General features: G+C 40.9%; 1 protein-coding gene across 1 annotated transcript; it reads right to left on the bottom strand.

Annotated features, from left to right (window-relative positions):
* Positions 1-2,314: 2,314 nt before the first annotated feature.
* LOC132888440 (vomeronasal type-2 receptor 1) lies at positions 2,315-15,663 on the bottom strand. The gene is made up of 6 exons (XM_060924491.1): positions 15,422-15,663; positions 12,731-13,022; positions 11,561-12,439; positions 8,460-8,687; positions 8,031-8,154; positions 2,315-3,390 (listed from the first exon to the last, which is right to left on the bottom strand). The coding sequence occupies exons 1-6, from the start codon at positions 15,661-15,663 to the stop codon at positions 2,315-2,317; spliced, it is 2,841 nt and encodes a 946-aa protein (XP_060780474.1).
* Between the last annotated feature and the right edge of the window lie 4,784 nt (positions 15,664-20,447).

Genomic DNA, 20,447 nt, shown 5'->3' with positions numbered 1-20,447 from the left:
TGTTGTCATGAAATTTAAAATCACCTCATTTTTCTCTTTAAATGATACATTTTCTCAGTTTAAACATTTGATATGTCATCTATGTTCTATTCTGAATAAAATATGGAATTTTGAAACTTCCACATCATTGCATTCCGTTTTTATTTACAATTTGTACTTTGTCCCAACTTTTTTGGAATCGGGGTTGTAATAATAATAATAATAGTAAATCATTATTATTATTATTATTATTATTAATGCTGTTATTATGATGCTGTTATTACAATTATTAATAATGCTGTTGATATTATTGATGCTGTTATTGTTATATTAATAATAATAATAGTACTGTTGATATTGATGCTGTTAGTTTATAATGCTATTATTATTGATGCCATTATTCTTGATAGTTATTTTTATTATTTCTAAGAATGCTATTATTATTATTATTATTGATGCTATTATTAATAATAATCCTGTTGATATTATTGATGCTGTTATTGTTTATGACACTATTATTATTATTATTATTATTATTATTATTATTATTATTATTATTGATGGTGTTATTATTGATATTATTAACATTGTTGTTGATGTCCTACACAGGATAATTAGACTCCTCTGTGGGTTACGACCTTGTTGTGGTGGAAGGGTTTGTGTGCCTCAGTGACCCCTGAGAGCAATACTGGCAGGAGCTTACGCTTCTGGTCAGGTCACCCAAGCCAGACAGGTCAAAGGATAGAGGCCAGAATAAGAGTAACCCAACCCGGGTGTCCCGGGCATGACGTTAAACTGCATCCAATAAAGGGGTCGGCAGCAGGGCATCCTATGGTGGTTTGTGGAAGTTGAGTCCTTTTCGGGTCAATGGCACAGCTACTTCAGTGGCAAGCGGAAGAACCAGTGTTGCTCAACAGATGGCACCGCTAGACTAAACTAGTGAGTTGTCACTGCGGGGCAACTTTCCCATCAGGCAATAAAGTGTCACTGCACTCCTGTGCACCACTTGAGATTGGATTTGGAAGTCCAGATAGGCTGGTGGTGGGGACACTACACCGTCTGCCTTACTGTTTCTGTGCAAGGTGTGTCAAGAGAAGAGTTTTACTGCAGAGGATATTGTTCTAACCTCGGCCTTGTGGCCCACAAACACGCCTAGTTAGGAGACTACTACGACTACTACAAGTAGTCGTAGTAGTAGTAGTAGTAGTCTCCTAACGTTTTTAGGATGCTATTTCTCCCTCAGTTTTCAACCAATCATCGCCAATTTTCACATGAAGAATATCTCTGGGCTGAATTAAGTTTCTGTGACTTTTGGTGCTGATCTGGATCACCGAACTGGAATGATCCATGAAAAATGGAATTTATTTCCTCACAATGCATCATTCTCTATCTCTTACCGTTCTGGATCTATAGAGTACGGTGACCAGGCATCCCGATTTGTAAGAGCTAGCGCAAATTACTGTGACTTTAGTCACAGTATCTTGTCTAGTTATTATTATTATTATTACTACTACTATATTCTTTCTTCTACACTTATTATTGTTGATGCAGTTATTATAATTGTTACTATTGTTAGTTTGTTATTATTATTTGTATTGTGATATTCTTCTACACGGTTATTATTGTTATTATTATATACTTCTACACTGTTATTTACTCCCGTCTATGATTGTTCATCAGTTCACACATTTTCATCCAAAGCCGAAATAAAACGATGCTCCTCCACCTCCTGACCTGCATCTTCTTGTGGACTCACCGTATTCAACTTTAATGTCGAAAAAAATACAATCTCAAACAAAATCTACTGAACATAATTAATTTATTCATTCAAAAGGAAAAAAAAAGGTAACAATCAATTTCTGAAATCAACAAGAGAATAAAATAAATATCGGTCATATTATTCGCACTGTGTGAAATACAGGTTGATGTTTTAAGATGATTCAATCATTTGACTCGCACCGTTATTCAATACAAATGAAAAGCAACATTCTAATTATTAAATATTTAAAGAACAATGAAGATGTTTTCATTTGTTTCACAAAAATATTATCCAATAAATAGGATGGAAGAGCTATAATGTTTTTAGAGAAGTCGAGATGGTGGCGGTTTTTCATTAAGGAGAAAAGCGTGAGCATGACTCGTACTGCTACATGCACTGAATAACATCCTGATGAGCTTTAGATTGTTGTGTGTCGTCTCTACGAATTGTGATTTTTTTTTTTACCTCGTCTTAGACATCTTTTTTCTGTCCCTTCATTTGGTTTTTGTGTTAAATTAAAAAATAATTGAAAATGTTCCGGTTATTAGATGTAGAAACGCACATTTTGACTTTTGGTCATCCGTTGATGGTGGCGATAGGGCCGTTAGCTTCGGTGCTGGTGGTGGCGACTGATGCAGATGTTCCAGTGGCTCCAGATTCAGGCCTCTTGGCCCTGGGCACCATCAGCTCCTCCTTGTTCCTTTCAGGTTTAACCAGCAGCACGTAGCACTTGGGCAGGAAGATGCACGCGAGTAAGCCAAAGCTCGAAGCCAGGATGGCGAAGATCTGCACAGCCACCATGAACTTTCCCCGCGTGCTCAGGTACGCAGGGACGAACGAGATCCAGACGATGAAGAACACCAGCATACCGAAGGTGACGCACTTTCCCTCGTTGAAGTGGTCCTCAAGCCTGCGCGCCACGAAGGCGAACACGAACGCCATCAGCGCCAGGAGCACATCATAACCGAATATGCAGCAGATGAAGATGATGTTGCCTGGATCGCACTCCAGGATGATCTTGATGTTCTGGGCGGCCGTGTTCTTCACGGGATGAGGAGGGAGCAGGATGAGCCACACGGTGCAGGCTATGGCTTGGATCAGTGTGCACACGATCATCATGGTTTTCTGTTGAGGAGGTTTGATCGGATCGATGTCGTTTTTCTGCGGTATGGCTGGAGCTATCGCCGCTGTGTCGCCGCTCTGCTCGGAGGCCACCGCCGCCGCTTTGGCCGCTTTAGCTGCTGCCTTCATGGCCTTGATGGCTCTCGCTCTGAGCATCAACAGAGACGATTTGCCCATGATGGACGACAGAGCCAGGGCAAAGCCGAGCGCTAGCGCCACCTGGCTGGTCATACAGGACCAGAGCATTGGCCTACCCAGGAAAACGATGGAGCAAAGGAACGTGACCACCAACCCCAGCAGCAGGGTGAAGCTCAGCAGCGCGTCGTTGGCTTGCACCAGGGGCGTGTTTATGTATTTTAGGAACACGATGATCACTACAATGGTCAGGAGAGCACCAAAAACAGAGATGACGATCAGCGTGATGCCCAGAGGCTCACCAAAGTCCAGGAACTCAATAGTCTTGGGTACACAGGCGTCATGGTTGGCGTTGGACCAGTAGTCCTCATCACACTGGATGCAGCCTCTGGCATCTGTTCAGAACAACAGATCCTTTATTTATTTCCTGTTTCTACCATTTCCTCAATATAACGGTTTTGATTTTCTATTTACTTCCATGTCATATTATATACAGTATTAATCAACACACACACAGCAACGGACACATAGCAATGGACTAACGTACCACAAAATTATGTCCTCAAGAATTATTGGCACCCTTACTTAAAAAAAACTAAACTAAAAATATCGCACTGATGATTGTGCTTCATAGGACTTTTATCTGCTTTTTAACTCTATGGGTTGGTTTTTTGAATATTTAAAAATAAAAATACATTAGAACAGACATCTGTCTTACTTGAGTACATTTTTAAACCCCAAAGGAACAGGACATGGTTAAAAGGCAATAACAGAGTTACTGGGAAGTGGATGCAAATAAAAAGTGTTCCAAAGTATTATAAAATTATTTTTAAAAAATATTATAATAATATTTTTTTTCTACATATTTTGAAAAAATATTACTCGTATGCTTTTAGGGTGCCAATAATTTTGAAACATGAATTTTGATAAATAAAATGCTATAATAATAATAATAATAAAAGTCAGTGAAAAGGTAAGTAGTTCCTCCTTCTGTTAGTGTGCATTTTTTTTTTCTGGTATTTCAAAAGTGTGCCAATAATTATGAAAGATGGTGTACTGTAGTTAATAATTCATCATTCCAGTCACTTTTCTAATTTAAATCACTATTATTTCCACAAGAAAGGTGCAGAATGCAATAAAATCAGCCAAAATGTCCAAACTAAAAAATAATGAAATAATAATAAAAATAATAATAATAATAATAATAATAATAATTAAAAAAAGTCACTGAAATCTTGATTAACGGTTTGCTTTACTGACTGTAGTTTATTGACTTTGAGTGATCTCGACTAGTATGGATGAAATATTAAAGTGCCATTCCACCATTGGATGTATTCTTTGGCATAAAATACAATATATTTTATGACAACATGACTAGACAGAGAAATCTTTTAGCTTCAAAATGATATATCAAACATAATTTTTTGACAGCGACAAGTATATTAATTTTGCGACCAAAGTCACCTACCCTTTTAATTTCCGCGCGGTAGTGAAACGTGATGTCATCGGCAGGTTCCCCTTCTTGTGTACCACGTCACATGTGACATGGCACAGATTATCAGCAATGGCGGATAGAACGCGATTGTCAGCTTCGGAAAAGAAGCGAAGGAAAATAGCAAGTGATGCCCGAAGGAGACGGTCGATGGTGAATATCGGCACAGCAATCGACAAGTGGAAATCGCGTTCTATCTGCCATTGCTGATAATCTGTGCCACGTCACACGTGACGTGGTACACAAGAAGGGGAACCTGCCGATGACATCACGCGCGGAAATTTAAAGGGTAGGTGACTTTGGTCGCAAAATTAATATACTTGTCGCTGTCAAAAAAATTATGTTTGATATATCATTTTGAAGCTAAAAGATTTCTCTGTCTAGTCATGTTGTCATAAAATATATTGTATTTTATGCCAAAGAATACATCCAATGGTGGAATGGCACTTTAACACTGTAGTATCTACTGTACGGAAAATGTTTTGGATATATTGTGTGTGACGTGTGTGTAATTCAAGCAATCATCATTGAGAGTTTGAGGATAAAATGTACCTGATTGCACCGAGTTACTAATTTTTTTTTTCGTGGTCCAGTTTCCATCTAATCCTACGCTCTGATTGGCTGGCGAGCGGGTCTGTATCCTACGATACGGACCCCGGTTACTCTGGTGACTCGCTCGCTTTTTGTCAACATTTATCTTTTTTTAATAAGATTATCAAAAATCTTATAAATGTTTGCCAGCATTTCTCAGGAGAATAGCATTAATTTTACAGCATGGATAGCGATAACGACAGTGTTCACAGCGAAAGCGAGTTTTACTACCCTGAGGAAGAAGAAATAAAAGAAAACATTTCAGGAGAAAGCTAAAAACCTCTAACTGTTGCTAACGCTGAGCAAAAACATGGCTGAATGACTCAATTTTGTATAAATAAGGGACTACATAGGCGGCAAAATGTAGTTTTTTTCCTGCCATGGAAGTGCACTTGTATACCGAGGAGGAAGCCATTTGCATTACAGCCATGAATGAGGATTCAAAATGGCGGCTCGGCTCGGTTTTCCCTTTCGGGCGCTCTCGTTTTCTGTTAGAATTTGGTAAAGAAAAAAATAAATATATTATTTACCAGAGGGCCTCGCTCAGTACTTTCAAGACCTTGGTCACGGTATTTCACGAGACGGACCTCCCAGCTGGGAAATAACATATATATACACATAGACGCGAGTGTTTTACTGGGAAATACGCCACTTGTATTTTTCATCCGAGCTCCATCCGGGACATGGAGAACCAAAACCGGGACATAAATCTCTATATCTGACTCATGAGGAAAGTGATGAGTGAGTTGTTTTGATAAATTTGGGGACTTTTTTGTTTGCGAGTGTGTCGATATAATAAGAAAATCACACGTTGGCTTGAAGATATGAAGTTTATCTTCTCGTGTTGAAAAACTCGCATTTTTCAGACGAAATACATCACGGATCTGAGTGACATATTTAAATAATATTGTCTGGCTTTTTTTCGTGCTATATCAGATATATTCCATTCAGCTAGCATGATACTGAACGAGTCGAAGACGAATAGCTGAATGGAATATATCTGATATAGCATGAAAAAAAGCCAGACAATATTATTATTATTATATTACACATACACGTTCCTTTTGGGTGTTCGACGCGTCTTTCTCTTCCAAAATTCTCTCAAAATCTATCGTATTTAAAGACGCGAACCTGGTGGCCATGTTTGTTTACAAATTGTCAGGGTCGCTCACGAGCGCGGGAGTTTTACGTTTCTGACGCAGGCTTTCGTCTAAACGGGGGAACAGGGGCGCTGCGCCCTCTTACTCTCGGCGTGCGCCCCCTTACCGACTCCGTGAAAACATCCCAGCAACACCACGTGACAATGTGTCTGATCATCAAATACATTATAATTGCTCCAAAAATATTCCAATCATAGTAGATACACCGCCAGACGGTGCAAAAACAATCCGAATTGGCGTTTTCCAGACTGAGGCGCCATGTTGTTTAGTTGTCGCGGCTGCTCTTGCGAGATTTGACATGGGTTACATACAAGGTCAGCTGACTTGTAGAGCGAGATTTCTCGAGACTGAATGACCTTTCACCCACCGGCGCGGGAGCTTTTGACAGAAGTAGTTCGCGAGTTGTTTTTGTTGACACTTGGGCATTTAAAGATGTCATCCCGCGGCACAAAGCGGAAGAAAGCCAAAGACTGTCCGGGGCAGAAGAAGATTAGGCCAAAAAAAAAAAAAAAAGTGTGTTTCCGGTAACATGAAATACTAAAATAAGGTCGGTAGGTAGGAAAGTATTTTTTTCCTTAATTTTTTTTTATTTTGTTCGAAAAAATTAACACAAGTAAACCTCTTACAAAATAGTATTTTGGCACAGAATCCTTTATACCACACATCATAATAAAATAAGTGTTTTAAATCTTTAAACGAATAAAAAAAATATCGCGAGAGTTCGAGTTATGATCTACGGAAGCGATATTTCATGATATTTTCATGTAATAACGTGAAAACACCTTATCAAGAAATAACGTGAAAATAACGTCCTAGGCTAGGCTACTTCCATTAAAAGCAGACGGCCTCGCCTAGCCTACTGTAGAACTTGGGTCGAGCAAAAACATGGCTGAATCCTGAATGACTCCTATTTGTATAAATAGGGGACTACATAGGCGGCAAAACGTAGTGTTTTTCCCTGCCATGGAAGTGCACTTGTATACTGAAAAGGAAGCAATTTGCATTACAGCCTTGAATGAGGATTCAAAATGGCGGCTCGGCTCAGTTTATGCAGGAGGGCTGATAGAAGTGGCGAAACATTTTACTTTTTATCGTTTCTTTCACAACTTGAATGCGTTGAAACAAAAAATTATGACAAACCAACGCCGCTTACACTAAAATATCGAGGGAAATTTGTAATAAAAACTTTACGGTCGGCAATTTCGACGCGGAAATTCTCGATCGGTCGGGTTACCGGAAACACACTTTTTTTAATTTGGCCTTACTTCTTTCTTTTTCAATGTTGACAGACAATTTGTTACAATTTCCCTCTCAGATAGCCTCAGAATGTCCCATTGGAGCATTTTTCAAAGGCTTTGCACGGCGGGGGGGGACAACCGGCCCCCCCCCGCCCGCCATGGTGAGCGCCCTCATACTAAATTTTTCTAGAAAAAACCCCTGTGACGTCATGTTGTCTTAACAACCGTGCAATATTGTAAACCATATTCAACTCCCATTCTCCATCTGGTAGAGTGACGTAATACATGTAGGATAAGCGATATGCTAACAACATTGCATGCTATCAAACCAAATGAATGAAACCCATGAGAAGGGAATAGAACACATGTTTTTATTCCATCAAAAAAGTGTCCTGGATGGATGATAGTTCCTGATATTTCACTCTGATGACGTCACTCCCAGTGTTTTCCCGCCGACGAGACGGCGAACCAGTTCAAAATTAAAATTCTTTTGATTAACTTGTGTATTTTTTTGTGGATGTGTCCGTATAAACAAGTGAACATCATGATCTGACCTGTAGTGTTGGAAATCTCTCCATCTGCACATGGGATGCAGTCGAAGCAGCAGACGGGTTCTCCCTGCCGGATGCCCATACGTGTGCCGGGTTGGCATCTCTCACTACACACAGAGCGCGGCGCCTGCAAAACCAACAGCGCAGGATCACATGGAATCACAGGGACAATTTGTGGTCAAACATCAAGTTCCATGTCAATATGACTGGTTATTGTGTTAAGATTCATAACATATAACCCCAGTTGTGGTTCCTGGTTCTAACAGATACCAAGGGAGAGGGGATACTTATATTCCCGAGTTACTTGTAGATATGAACTCATAACCTTCTGATGAGTAAACCTCACCAGTCTGTATTTTTCTCTCACGATGTTATACAGCAGTGTGACTCCGGTGTCTGTGTAGCTGAATGTTGTTTATGGAGCTCACCAACCTGCAGCATGTCGTTATACCAGATGATGGAGGAGTTATCGATGAACAGCTTTTCCTCAGCAAGCGTTGTGCTGTTATAGTATCCGATGCTTGCGAACGCGACCCCTCCGTCTGAAGCCCGCTGCCAGTTAAGGATCTCGTAATACCCAGGTACTTCACCATCGTCGAAGGATATCTCCTCTCCGGTGTAGGGGACTTTGAAGTGCAAGTTTTTCAAGTAGTACATCAACTAATGAAGAGGAAATATTGTTAGAACCCAGAGAGAGAGAGAGATAGTACACTGTTCTTTGGTAGAATGTTTCCGAGAGGTGTAATGCAGATAATATCTCGATCTGAATTTGGATTTAAACCAAAAAAAGTTGGAGTGGCTTAAATCTGAAGGTGTTCTGAAACATTATCAGTATAGTGTGTGAATTCTGGCTTTGACAGTTCCTCAACCTCAGCCAGGCTTGTAGTACTCGAGTCCAGAACTTGAGGAATGCACGTTCACCTGTTCATACGTCATGTTCAAGAACAAACTAACGTTAACGGCGCTCAAATGCCTGGAGAGAACGTCGCTAGGATTGTCCGCTTTGCTTCTACAGACTTCTCGTGCAGTGGGAAAAAATGCCCTGCTGTGTGTTCCATATGTAGAAGAACTATCGAGGGGACGACCTCGAACTTCAATCGTCATTTGGCGAGAATCCACCCAGAGAAGGACGTGACACGCTATGTTCATTGCTCTGTTGGTAGTGGGCGGGGCTTGCTTGCTGAGCAATGAACTAGCTAGTGTTAACCCTCTCTCGTGTTATTTGCCCTGTTGATAGTGGGCGGGGCTTGCTGAGCGATGAACAAGCTTTTTATCTGTAGCCTGTTAACTAAAACGGGGCAGTCGAGCAGAAACGTTAGTCCGACACAGTAGCAGAAACGCTTTCACATAAAGACACCGTTAAATGGTGCGGTTGGAGTCTTGTTCTCGGACGACTCGGACTCGACTCGAAATTTTCTTTAAAGGTCCCATGGCATGGTGGTTTGTTGATGCTTTAAACGGGCTCATGGAGGTTTCCGGATGTTATATCCGCAGCCTTTCTCGAAATGAACCCTCGGCACGTAGATATAGCCTCCTGGGAGAAAGCCCCATTTCAGCGCTTTTCCCAGTGCGTCGTTTTGCTAATGAGAAGCAGGAGGCGGAGAAGGGTAGAGGGTGGGGGTGGGTCTTATCATTAATATTCATGGCATGTAAACATGTTACCTCTGATTGGCTAACAGCACTATGACGCTACCTCCAGTGGGTCAGAACAAGCGGATGTGGGTGTCTTACTATGGCGAGAGAGAAGGAACAAACCGCGAAGGGAAAAATACCGCGCGCTGACGTCATTAAGGTGCGACGCGAGGAAATAAAATAAATTCAACAAATGTTTGGGGTTTTACTGAACAAACAAACAAATAAAATGAACGAGTGACTTAAAAAAAAGAATGTGGGTGTCTTTGTAAAAACTGTTTTGATTGGCTATTATAACAGAGCATGCTGCACGCTTTTTGGTTTTGTAGCGCAGAGTACCTGGCTAACTGCAGGAAGCGGTTAGCTGCACAGCTAATGTAGCCATTGCAAGGCTAACGTGGCACCGATTTTAAAACACGGCAAAACATAAGCTCATAAGTTACAGTCAATTTCCAGACTAAACTCAGTTTAACAGAGCATGCTGCATGCTTTTTGGTTTTGTAGCGCAGAGTACCTGGCTAACTGCAGGGAGCGGTTAGCTGCACAGCTAATGTAGCCATTGCAAGGCTAACGTGGCACCGATTTTAAAACATGGCAAAACGACTTAACAGTTATACACTTACTTGTTTGGTGTTTGTGGCTGATGCGGCAGGGATGCTTGGTACGGACCCAGGCTTCAGTGACAGTTGATGTGCAAAACCTGCCCTGTACTGTCCCAAGTTGTGGAAACATTCATCAGGAAAATGCTTCCGACAAACATACACCGTCTTAGGTAGACTCGACGGCGTATTATTGGAGTAAATAAAATTAAGCCACTGCGTCTTCAGGGGCTCTCCCGTCGGCAGTAAAAACAGACTCCTTTCTGTGTTGTCACATCCATGTACAGCGCAATTTCCATGTTTGGTGGCAACTTTTGAGCTGGGCGGGCAATCCATACAGTGGGTGGGAATCCAGAGGGGGGGCGTGGGGATCATCTCCCTTGCTGACGTCGGCAAGGGAAGAGCTTTTGACGCGCCAGAGTTTTGACGCGCCATTCTCAAATATTGGGCATAGTTTGGTTTACACATTATGAAACTTCTAGCCACTGGGGTGACTTAAGAAGGTCAGAGGAACTCATTTTAACGTTAAAAAACCTCAGAAAGTGAAAATTTCATGCCATGGGACCTTTAATGACTTGGACTTTAATGACTGGGTCTCGAGACTGGACTCGAGGTTTAGTGACTCGACAACACCACTGACCTCAGCTGCATCACTCCAGTTCATAATTGATCTGAAGTAGAAATGTTTGGTGATATTTTCCCAAAATATAAACAACCTAATTTAAAACCACCATAACGCTGATCAGGCAGTTACTACAGATGAATGAACGAATGCTGTAAATGCATCACAAAGCAGAACACATTCACGTCGTCTTTGTTTGCCGCACAAGCTTCATATCAAACTCGCGTGAAAGTAAAGAACCTCTCACTCGCACAGCACAACTTTTTGTTGTGTCCTGCGAGATCCTAGTACCAAACAAATCAAAGTCCTTCCCATGCCACAAGGCACAACGGGTGGCATCAATCTCCATCTCGGTAGCCCTCGGCCTCTCGCCTATTACATACGTAGGGTTACAGTGGAGGGCTGGTCCTCTGGTAACTGCTAGAGTTTGACTCCCTACTCGCCTTGCCAGATGGCAGTAGGTACCATTTTTATGATGGTCTTTGGTATGACCCAACCAGAGGAGAACTCACAATCTCTCAGTCGAAAGGTGGACATGCTAACCACTATGCCAACTCGCGGTCCTAGTACTAACGTACAAATCTAATCTCAGCAAGACACACAGTGAACCTTCCTGACAAGCTTTCTAAAAAAAAAAGTACACCTCGTTTGTATCTGTAGATGAGAAATTACCTACTTACTTGCCAAGGCTCAAAGTTGGTGATGTCAGCACAAGAGCCTCCTACAAAAGGTCCTTTGCCAGGCACGCAGTACTCCAAGTTGTGCAAAGCGTAGGCTACTGCGTACACGGCTTTATACACATTATACGTCAGTCTCAACTGGGACACGTCCGAATACGTGTTATTCAGTTCCACGAGACTTTCCTTCCCGGTGCACAAGCCTTGCGGTACCAACCTGGCTGCTGCTCGCGATGCTGTGGCATTCCCTACCTCTGTGGCCAGCTGTTCTCGGGTTCTGCTGAGTGCTCGGCTGTAACTGAGTGTACAGTTGAAGGCTGTTTCCCAGAACTCCTCAGTCAGAGCGTCCTGGTAGGGGTCGATGTTCAGAAGGTGCTCACGCAGGCCTGGGATTTGTGCCCGAGTTATAGCGAAGCCAATCGTTCCACCCAGCAAGGACATAACGTTGGGCTGGCGGGCGATGAGTGCGGATGTAACCCAGTTCTCGCTGGCGATCCACGTGCGGTTAGTGATGTTATGGAGCAGTATTTCCTCCACCAGCGGACTCAGATCCACATCAGATGAGAAGACCACGATGATCTTGGCTGTGGATACCCTGATGGTTTCGACGATGCTTTTGATGGTTTCAGGAGCACTGAATTTGGGTAGCGTTTCGGAAAAGGAGATGCACACGCCCGCCTCCTCTACGACCTCTTTGAAACGCTTGATGCCGTATTTGCCATAGTCATCGTCAGAAGCGATAGTGCCCACCCAGGTCCATCCGAAACGCAGAACCAGCTCAGCCATGGCCACCGACTGGTGGTCATCGTTCGGGATAGTGCGCAAGAAGGTGGGGTACTGGAACCTGCTCTCGAGGACTGAACATGAAGACGAGTAGCTCACCTGAGATACAGTCATTAACAGTGAGGGTTAGAAATCTTTATGTATTATTTTCAACTTTTTTTCAATCAACATGTTGATCTACGTACTGTATTTTCACTTTGGCTAATGGTTTCCTACACTACCCACAATGCTGTTCAACTATTTGATCATAGTGGTATAGTGGGATTTAGCTCTCATTTCAACTCTACTTTCAAAGTAACTTTCTGAACACAGTCCAAGAATTTACTTGGGCTGATTCCACATGAAGACCAAACTCAACCAAACCCAACCCAGAAACAGGACACCCTTCACCTGTGGGAAATAGTAAAGGCCGAGGATCCGAGCCGTTGCGACAGAGAGATCACATCCTCCTGCTCCCACCATAGCGGCGAGCGGAGGCCCGTTCCCACAGCGGTAGTTGGGCACGGCCTCGTCCTGACCAGTCAGGTAGGTCAGAGTTCCTTCCACAGCTTTGGAGATAGTGAAGCATGAGTCATAGATGACATAACCGAGGTCAGTGTTGGGCAGCAGGTCCTTCTTACTGTTGATCTCATTAATGGCGAATAGCATCGTCTGCGTCCAGCGGAAAGTACGGAAATTAAACCTGACACAGAGATGCACAAGGAGATAAACATGGAACAGCATGAATTCAGAATCGTATCAACTCAATCAGCATCCCAATTATGTTTTTATTCGATTAGCAGGTTGACCTGGTCATGTGATGCCACATTCCGCCACCAGATGTCAGTGTAATGCAACAAATTACTTTCATTAATAGTAACGAGTACATAACATTAAGATAACTGGATTTGCTCAGGACAGCTTGGTTTTAGGTTATCATCACCTCAGTTTTACTTTTCTGCGTGTAATACTTCAGGGCATTTGTGCTCATTGACTTTCTTTTCATTTTGAACCTTTAAAAGGGGCTAAAAAGTGTAGATATAATACATTTTAACTGCATACAACATTTATTTGTGGGGTTCCCCCATCCCATTAAATTGTACATCAATTTAAAATTTATTTTAAATTATTTAAATATGGAAGCCTTTTTCCACGACCACAATAATGAGACAATTGCTCATAATTATGGCTTGCTACCTTATAATAATGACATGACTTAGCGAGCCATAATTTTTAGATACTATCTCATAATAATGACTTACTTTGTACCTTATAATGACTTGCTATCTCATAACAATGACTTGTGACTTAGTATCTCAATTATGACATTATGATAATGACTTTGTCAATTATGACTTGCCATCTAATAATAATGACTTATTACTTAGTATATCAGTTATGACTTCTCATAATAATGATTTATTACTTGGTATCTCAAAATAATGATTTGCTATCTCATAATAATGACTTACGACTTAGTATCTCAATTATGACTTGCTATCTCATAATTATGACTTAGTATCTCAATTATGACTTCTCATAATAATGATTTATTACTTAGTATCTCAAAATTATGACTTGCTATCTCAATGACATGACATCTCATAATAATGACATGACTTGCTCTCATGACGACACATGACTTACTACCTCATTATTATGAGATAGCAAATCTAGCAAGTCATAATTATGTTCATAATAATTACCTAGTATCTCAAAATTATGACTTGCTATCTCATGACATGACATCTCATAATAATGACTGATGAATTAGTATCTCAATTATGACTTGCTATCTCAATGATTTATGAATTAGTATCTCAATTATGATTTGCTATCTCAGTGATTTATGAATTAGTATCTCAATTATGACAATGATTAGTATCTCATAATTATGACTTCTCATAACAATGATTTATTACTAAGTATCTCAAAATTATGACTTGCTATCTCAATGACATGACATCTCATAATTATGACTTGCTCTCTCATGACGACACATGGCTTACTTCATTATTATGAGATAGCAAATCATAATTATGACTTGCTAGTTCATAATAATTACTTAGTATCTCAAAATTATGACTTGCTATCTCATAATGACTTACTCTCATAATATCTTATGGCTTACTATCTCAATAATAACCATCTCATAAGATAATTTCCTCATAATTGAGACTTCCTCTCTCAATGCTTTAGTATCTCATGATGGCTTACTTTACCCAAATAATAGACAAGTCAGAATTTTGAGAAAAATCATCATCATGATGAAACAGAGTCAGAGAGTCATTATCATCCCGTAAGTCATAAACATGACAATCCATCACAATCCCTGTATGAGTTACAGTCTCATTATTACGCCATACTACGCAACTTCATTTTCTTTCAAGTGGCGGAAACAGGCTTCCAGGTTACTGTGATGATATTCTGAAGGAAAGGAGCAAATCAATATTTTAGGCTGTGGCTTTTAAGCATTATGACCCTCATGACCCAAATCTCTAAGCCTGATGCCCTCCCAGTGGATTTGCCTGGTCTTACTGGGACTCTTACCAGGATCAAGTGCTTAATGAAGATGGATAAATGAAAAGATACAGAATTATAAAAATGTGATAAATACGTCCAAGTCCTGTACATCTCGAGACGCACACACAGAGTATATATATAATCATAATAACATGCTTTTATAGAAATAGGAACGGAGCCTGACTATTTCAGACAGGTATAATATGCCCATCAGCAGTAACCATGGTAACCAATGATGAGCTATTGTTTTAATTAAATTGTATGGTAGCAGGTGGTCATGAAGGATTATTAAAAGCATAGATTCAACATTTCCTGACAGGTGAATTGAATTGATATAAATATAGAAATGGCCATTTTGGGATGGATAATTATTGATACTAACAGGGTATTAATATGACAAAACATTTGCAGGTGTAACAGCTAGAATAGACACATTTACATTTACAAGGTCACTAGTGTAAAATACTACAATTCAACATCTTCACAAGTTTACTGAACCCACTCCAGGACAATCATGCATTTAAAAAAAAAAAACCTCCCTGTGAAATAAATGAATGAGACACATTATTTTAACGTTACCCTTCGCAGCCAGATGACACTGGGCTGGACGAGGTGTTGGTGTCGGTGTCGGCGAGCCGGTTGTGCACGGAGAACATCCCCCCGATCACCACCTTCTTCTTCTCCACGTTCTTGTAGCCGTTCAGGTTGAACTTGGCCTTGAGTTTGCAGCTCTGTTCTGCCACAGCAGCCACCACAAAAAGCCCCAGCACACACACCCCCAACCACACACACCATTTCATCCCAAATCCACTCGATTTCATGTTAATTTAATGACAGAAGCTTACAATTAAAAAAAAAACCCACACACACACACATCCACAGACATAAGGCTGTTTGGTGTCTACAGGTGTTTGGAAAGATTAGTAACGCTTCACTCGCTCATCACACCTCATGGGAGAGCAGACAGGTTCATCAAAACATCAACCCACACACACACTGCCACGACTGCAGCAAAAACATGGCATTAACACGAAGAGCAAGAGACACCTTCTGTACATTTAACAAAAAAATATATATACACACTACCGTTCAAAAGTTTGGGGTCTCCCAGACAATTTTGTGTTTTCCATGAAAAGTCACACTTTTATTTCCCACCATAAGTTGTAAAATGAATAGAAAATATAGTCAAGACATTTTTCTGGCCATTTTGAGCATTTAATCGACCCCACAAATGTGATGCTCCAGAAACTCAATCTGCTCAAAGGAAGGTCAGTTTTATAGCTTCTCTAAAGAGCTCAACTGTTTTCAGCTGTGCTAACATGATTGTACAAGGGTTTTCTAATCATCCATTAGCCTTCTGAGGCAATGAGCAAACACATTGTACCATTAGAACACTGGAGTGAGAGTTGCTGGAAATGGGCCTCTATACACCTATGGAGATATTGCACCAAAAACCACACATTTGCAGCTAGAATAGTCATTTACCACATTAGCAATGTATAGAGTGGATTTCTGATTAGTTTAAAGTGATCGTCATTGAACAGAACAGTGCTTTTCTTTCAAAAATAAGGACATTTCAAAGTGACCCCAAACTTTTGAACGGTAGTGTATATATACACTGAACAAAAATATAAACGCAGCGGTCCATATTTTATGAAATACAAATGTTCAGATAGAAATTCATTTTCATTTTCTATGTGCCCGAGCCCAGTCCAGACGAGAACGTCGTCGCCCAGCAGTCAGGTCCAATCCTCGATGAGGTCTACGTGCATGGAGGCCAGCTTCTCTGAGTCGGTTTCTCACAGTTTGACTGCTGACCCTGCGATTGTGTCTCCCCATGGTCTCATCTGCGGTCCGTGTTGCAGTCCGGCACCGATCACGCAGGTGGGTCAGACGGATATGCCGGTCTTGTGCTGGAGTGGTGACACGTGGCCTGCGTGCATGTGGCATGTTGTCTGTGGTGCCATGCTGCTGAAATCGTCGTCGGAGGCGGACTATCGTGGAATTATGCACCCCCAATTGACACCCTACAGCTCTGATGGACATTCCAGCCTGCAGCATGCCAATGGCTCGTTCCCGGTTGATTCTGGTCATCTGTCGCATCTTGACATTTGAACATTTTTGTCATTTTAGGGTGGCCTTTTATTGGCCCCACATAAAGGATGGTCATGACATGCATTACTCAGTGAAATTTTTGTCTGCAATGGTCACACCCGACTGGATCATGGATTATCTCAAGTCTGGGCACTGCTCAGAACTTGAGTAGAGGGACTTTTTTTTTTTCAAAAAATGTTTACTGGTATGCTATACTATCATTTGATGTGGGCAGAAAAAAAAATCAGTATCGGATGTACAAAATAAATAAAATCTTTAGGTGCTGCGTTTATATTTTTGTTCAGTGTATATATCCTATGGGGTGCCATTACATTTGCATGTCATACCTATGGAATTATAGACAAAAAAAAACTCGTAAAATAAATATTTTTTATTCATACAATACCAGAAATGTATTTATTTCCAATATCCATTTTATTATTTGATGAGATTAAAAAAGGAATATCAAAGTTACTCATCGCTCGCTCTCTCTCACGCACACACTTTATTACTTAAGATGCTTTCAAGGTACTGTACAGACATTTCTGAATATAATACAGGATGAAGAATAAAAATTTAAACAAAAGGAAAAAAAAAACTCCGAAAAAGAAAGAAAGAAAACTAAAATGTAAAAGCACAAAATAAAAGCCGTCCAGGTGGGAGAAGTGGGTTTTAATCAAAATGACTTGCTGTAGTTTTAGGTTTAATGATTTATATTATAATTTACTTGAAGTTCATCATCTGTGAAAATGATTGTTTCATGAGTTAAATCTATTTGCTGTATTTACTTTCATCTATTTTCAGTCTGACCACACGAATGATTTCAATGAGCTCAGTTTCAGTGACGTACAGAAAAGATTTCCATCTTCCAGAGGCGTTTGTTCAACCCTACTCTACTCGTTCATCGGTTTGTCTGTATTTTCTACATTGTAGAACACTGAAGGCATCAAAACTGCAAAATAACATCTGGAACATATGGAATTACGTAATAAGTGTAAACAAAGCAATGTGCTTGATATTTTAGATTCTTCAGCGTATCCAGCGTTTACCTTGACGACTCTTTGCACGCTATTGGCGTTATCTTAACCAGCTTCATGAGGTCATCACCTAGAATGCTTTTCAGTTAACAGCTGTGCTTCGTCTAAAGTTAATTAGTGGACGAGCTTCTTGCCTTCTTCATGCGTTTAAAAGCAAACGTTAAATAAATAATACAAATACAAATAAAATCTCTAGTAATCCATATCAAAAACTGCTCAACTAAGTAAAGAGAAACGACAGCCATTATTACTTTACGATATTAAGGAGTGACTTTTAATTAATAAAAATAAAGAAAAAGCATTGAATTTGAAAGGGTGCCCAAACTTTTGACAGATAGTGTATATATATATTAAAAAAAAAAAAATCTGAGTAACCATCCCAGATGTTTCTGGCACGACTTCAGGTAACCAACATCAGTGCTTCTTCGTGATATCGGATCCGAACGGACAACGAGAGATTCATTAATTAATGTGCTTTTAATATGTTGATTAATTTTCATACCAATACAAAGGAAAACTGTGAGCTATGCGCACGAGTGTGTGTGTGCGCGTCACCAAGCGACCAGAGTGTAACAGCTGAACTCCAGCAGGTCCAAAGCCTTTAATAACACGATCAGTCAAGCGCTCAGGGGTTTGAATTAATTGTTTTAACGCCAGTGTGGACTCACACACACGACACTCCGATACAGTAGCTACATCACTTACATCCTCAGAGACGCGGCTGTTTATGAAGCCCAACCTGTCACTACATGTCCTTCAGTCAGCAGGTGAGAACCGTGCACCTGGACACACAAGTCCCTACTGAACTCGCACTCAAGTGTCAACCTCCTGCGTAGTGCTGGATTATCTCCTGCTCGAACACTTTTTACATTTAATAAAACAGGAAAGAGCACATATTTGTTGCTTGAAGTATTTATTCAATCATTGGGGGGGATAAGAGTTTAAAACCTTGCGCTACCAAAACATAGTATACTTCTTAAATGTGCAGTACAACCACTCCCCCCCAAAAAAAGTTGGGACGGGGCAACAAAAGACTGGAAAAAGTTGTTATGCTGAAAAAACAAAACCTAATTTGGTTAATTGGCAACAGGTCAGTAAGATGACTGTGTTTAAAAAGAGCATCCCAGAGAGGCGGAGTCTCTCAGAAGTAAAGATGGGGAGGGGTTCACCGCTCTGTGAAAGACTGCGTAGGCAAACAGTGCAACAATTTTAGAATAACGAAACACTCTCAGTGTAAAACTGCAAAGAATTTGTTGATAACGTCATCTGTGGTCCATAATATCATTAAAAGATTCTGGAGAAATCTCTGTATGCGAGAGACAAGGCTGAAAACCTCAGGAGACACTGCATTAAAAGCAGACACGTGTCTGTAGTGGAAATCACTGTATGGGCTCAGGAACACTTCAGAAAACCATCGTCTGTGAAAACACTTCATTACTGCATCCACAAATGCAAGTTAAAACCAGATATTAACAATATCCAGAAACACTGCCACCTTCTCTGGGCCCGAGCTCTTTTATGATGGACTGAAGCGAAGTGGAAAACTGTCCGAGGTCTGACGAATCAAAAGTAGAAATTCTTTTTAGAAATCATGGACACCACGTCCTCCAGGCTAAAGAGGAGAGGGACCATCTGGCTTGTTATCAGTGCACAGTTCAAAAGCAGCATTTGTGATGGTATAAGGGTGCATTAGTGCACATGACATGGGTAGCTTGCACATCTGGGAAGGCATCATTAATGCTGAATGATATATACACGTTTCAGAGCAATATGCTGCCATCCAGACTAAATCTTTTTCAGGGAAGGCCTTCCTTCTTTCAGCAAGACAACGCCAAACTGCTTTCTGCACATATTAAAACTGCATGGCTCCGTAGTAAAAGAGTCCGGGTGCTAAACTGGCCTGCCTGCAGTCCAGACCTGTCTCCCATTTAAAACATTTGGTGCATTATGAAGCGCAAAATATGATAAAGGAGACCTCAAACTGTTGAGCAACTGGAATTATAAATCATCAGGCAAGAATGGGACGACATTTCTCTTTCAAAACTACAGCAATTGGTCTCGTCAGTTCCCAAACATTTAGAGTGTTGTTAATAGTAGAGGTGATGCAGCACTAGTCTGGCTAACGCGACTTCAAAGCTCTGCGAGCATTTGGTCTGGCAAAGATATTAAGCCCAACCGTTTCCCAAAGGCGTGGTTGACCCGCCTCCCTGAAATGCCTCAATTTGCTACTGGTCGAAGCCAGAAAAGGCTGTGACGAAGCTTAAACCAATCACATCACTCTTTCCTCTGACGTATGTGACGCGACGGAAACTGCTTGAGTAACAGGAAGAAGATAAATACCTCCAGGGCTGCTCTTTGCTCCGTTTTCAATGAGAACTTCCCGTCGAATGCTTTCAATACAGCATCTACCGCTGTGTCAAAGGCTTGCCGCTGCTCCATGTTCGTAATGTTTCTAGTGAATGAAGCGCTTCCGG

The sequence above is a fragment of the Neoarius graeffei genome, chromosome 6, assembly GCF_027579695.1.
Source record: "Neoarius graeffei isolate fNeoGra1 chromosome 6, fNeoGra1.pri, whole genome shotgun sequence".
Lineage (NCBI taxonomy): Eukaryota > Metazoa > Chordata > Actinopteri > Siluriformes > Ariidae > Neoarius > Neoarius graeffei.
This window is presented reverse-complemented; position numbering and strand designations above follow the sequence as displayed.

Excerpts from the sequence above, each read along its gene's own strand:
- LOC132888440 (XM_060924491.1), bottom strand. The coding sequence starts at position 15,663 with ATGAAATCGAGTGGATTTGGGATGAAATGGTGTGTGTGGTTGGGGGTG. Across the intron at positions 12,440-12,730 it reads GCCTTTACTATTTCCCACAG|GTGAGCTACTCGTCTTCATG; the intron begins GTGAAGGGTGTC and ends ACTGTATCTCAG. Across the intron at positions 8,155-8,459 it reads GGTATAACGACATGCTGCAG|GCGCCGCGCTCTGTGTGTAG; the intron begins GTTGGTGAGCTC and ends TTGGTTTTGCAG.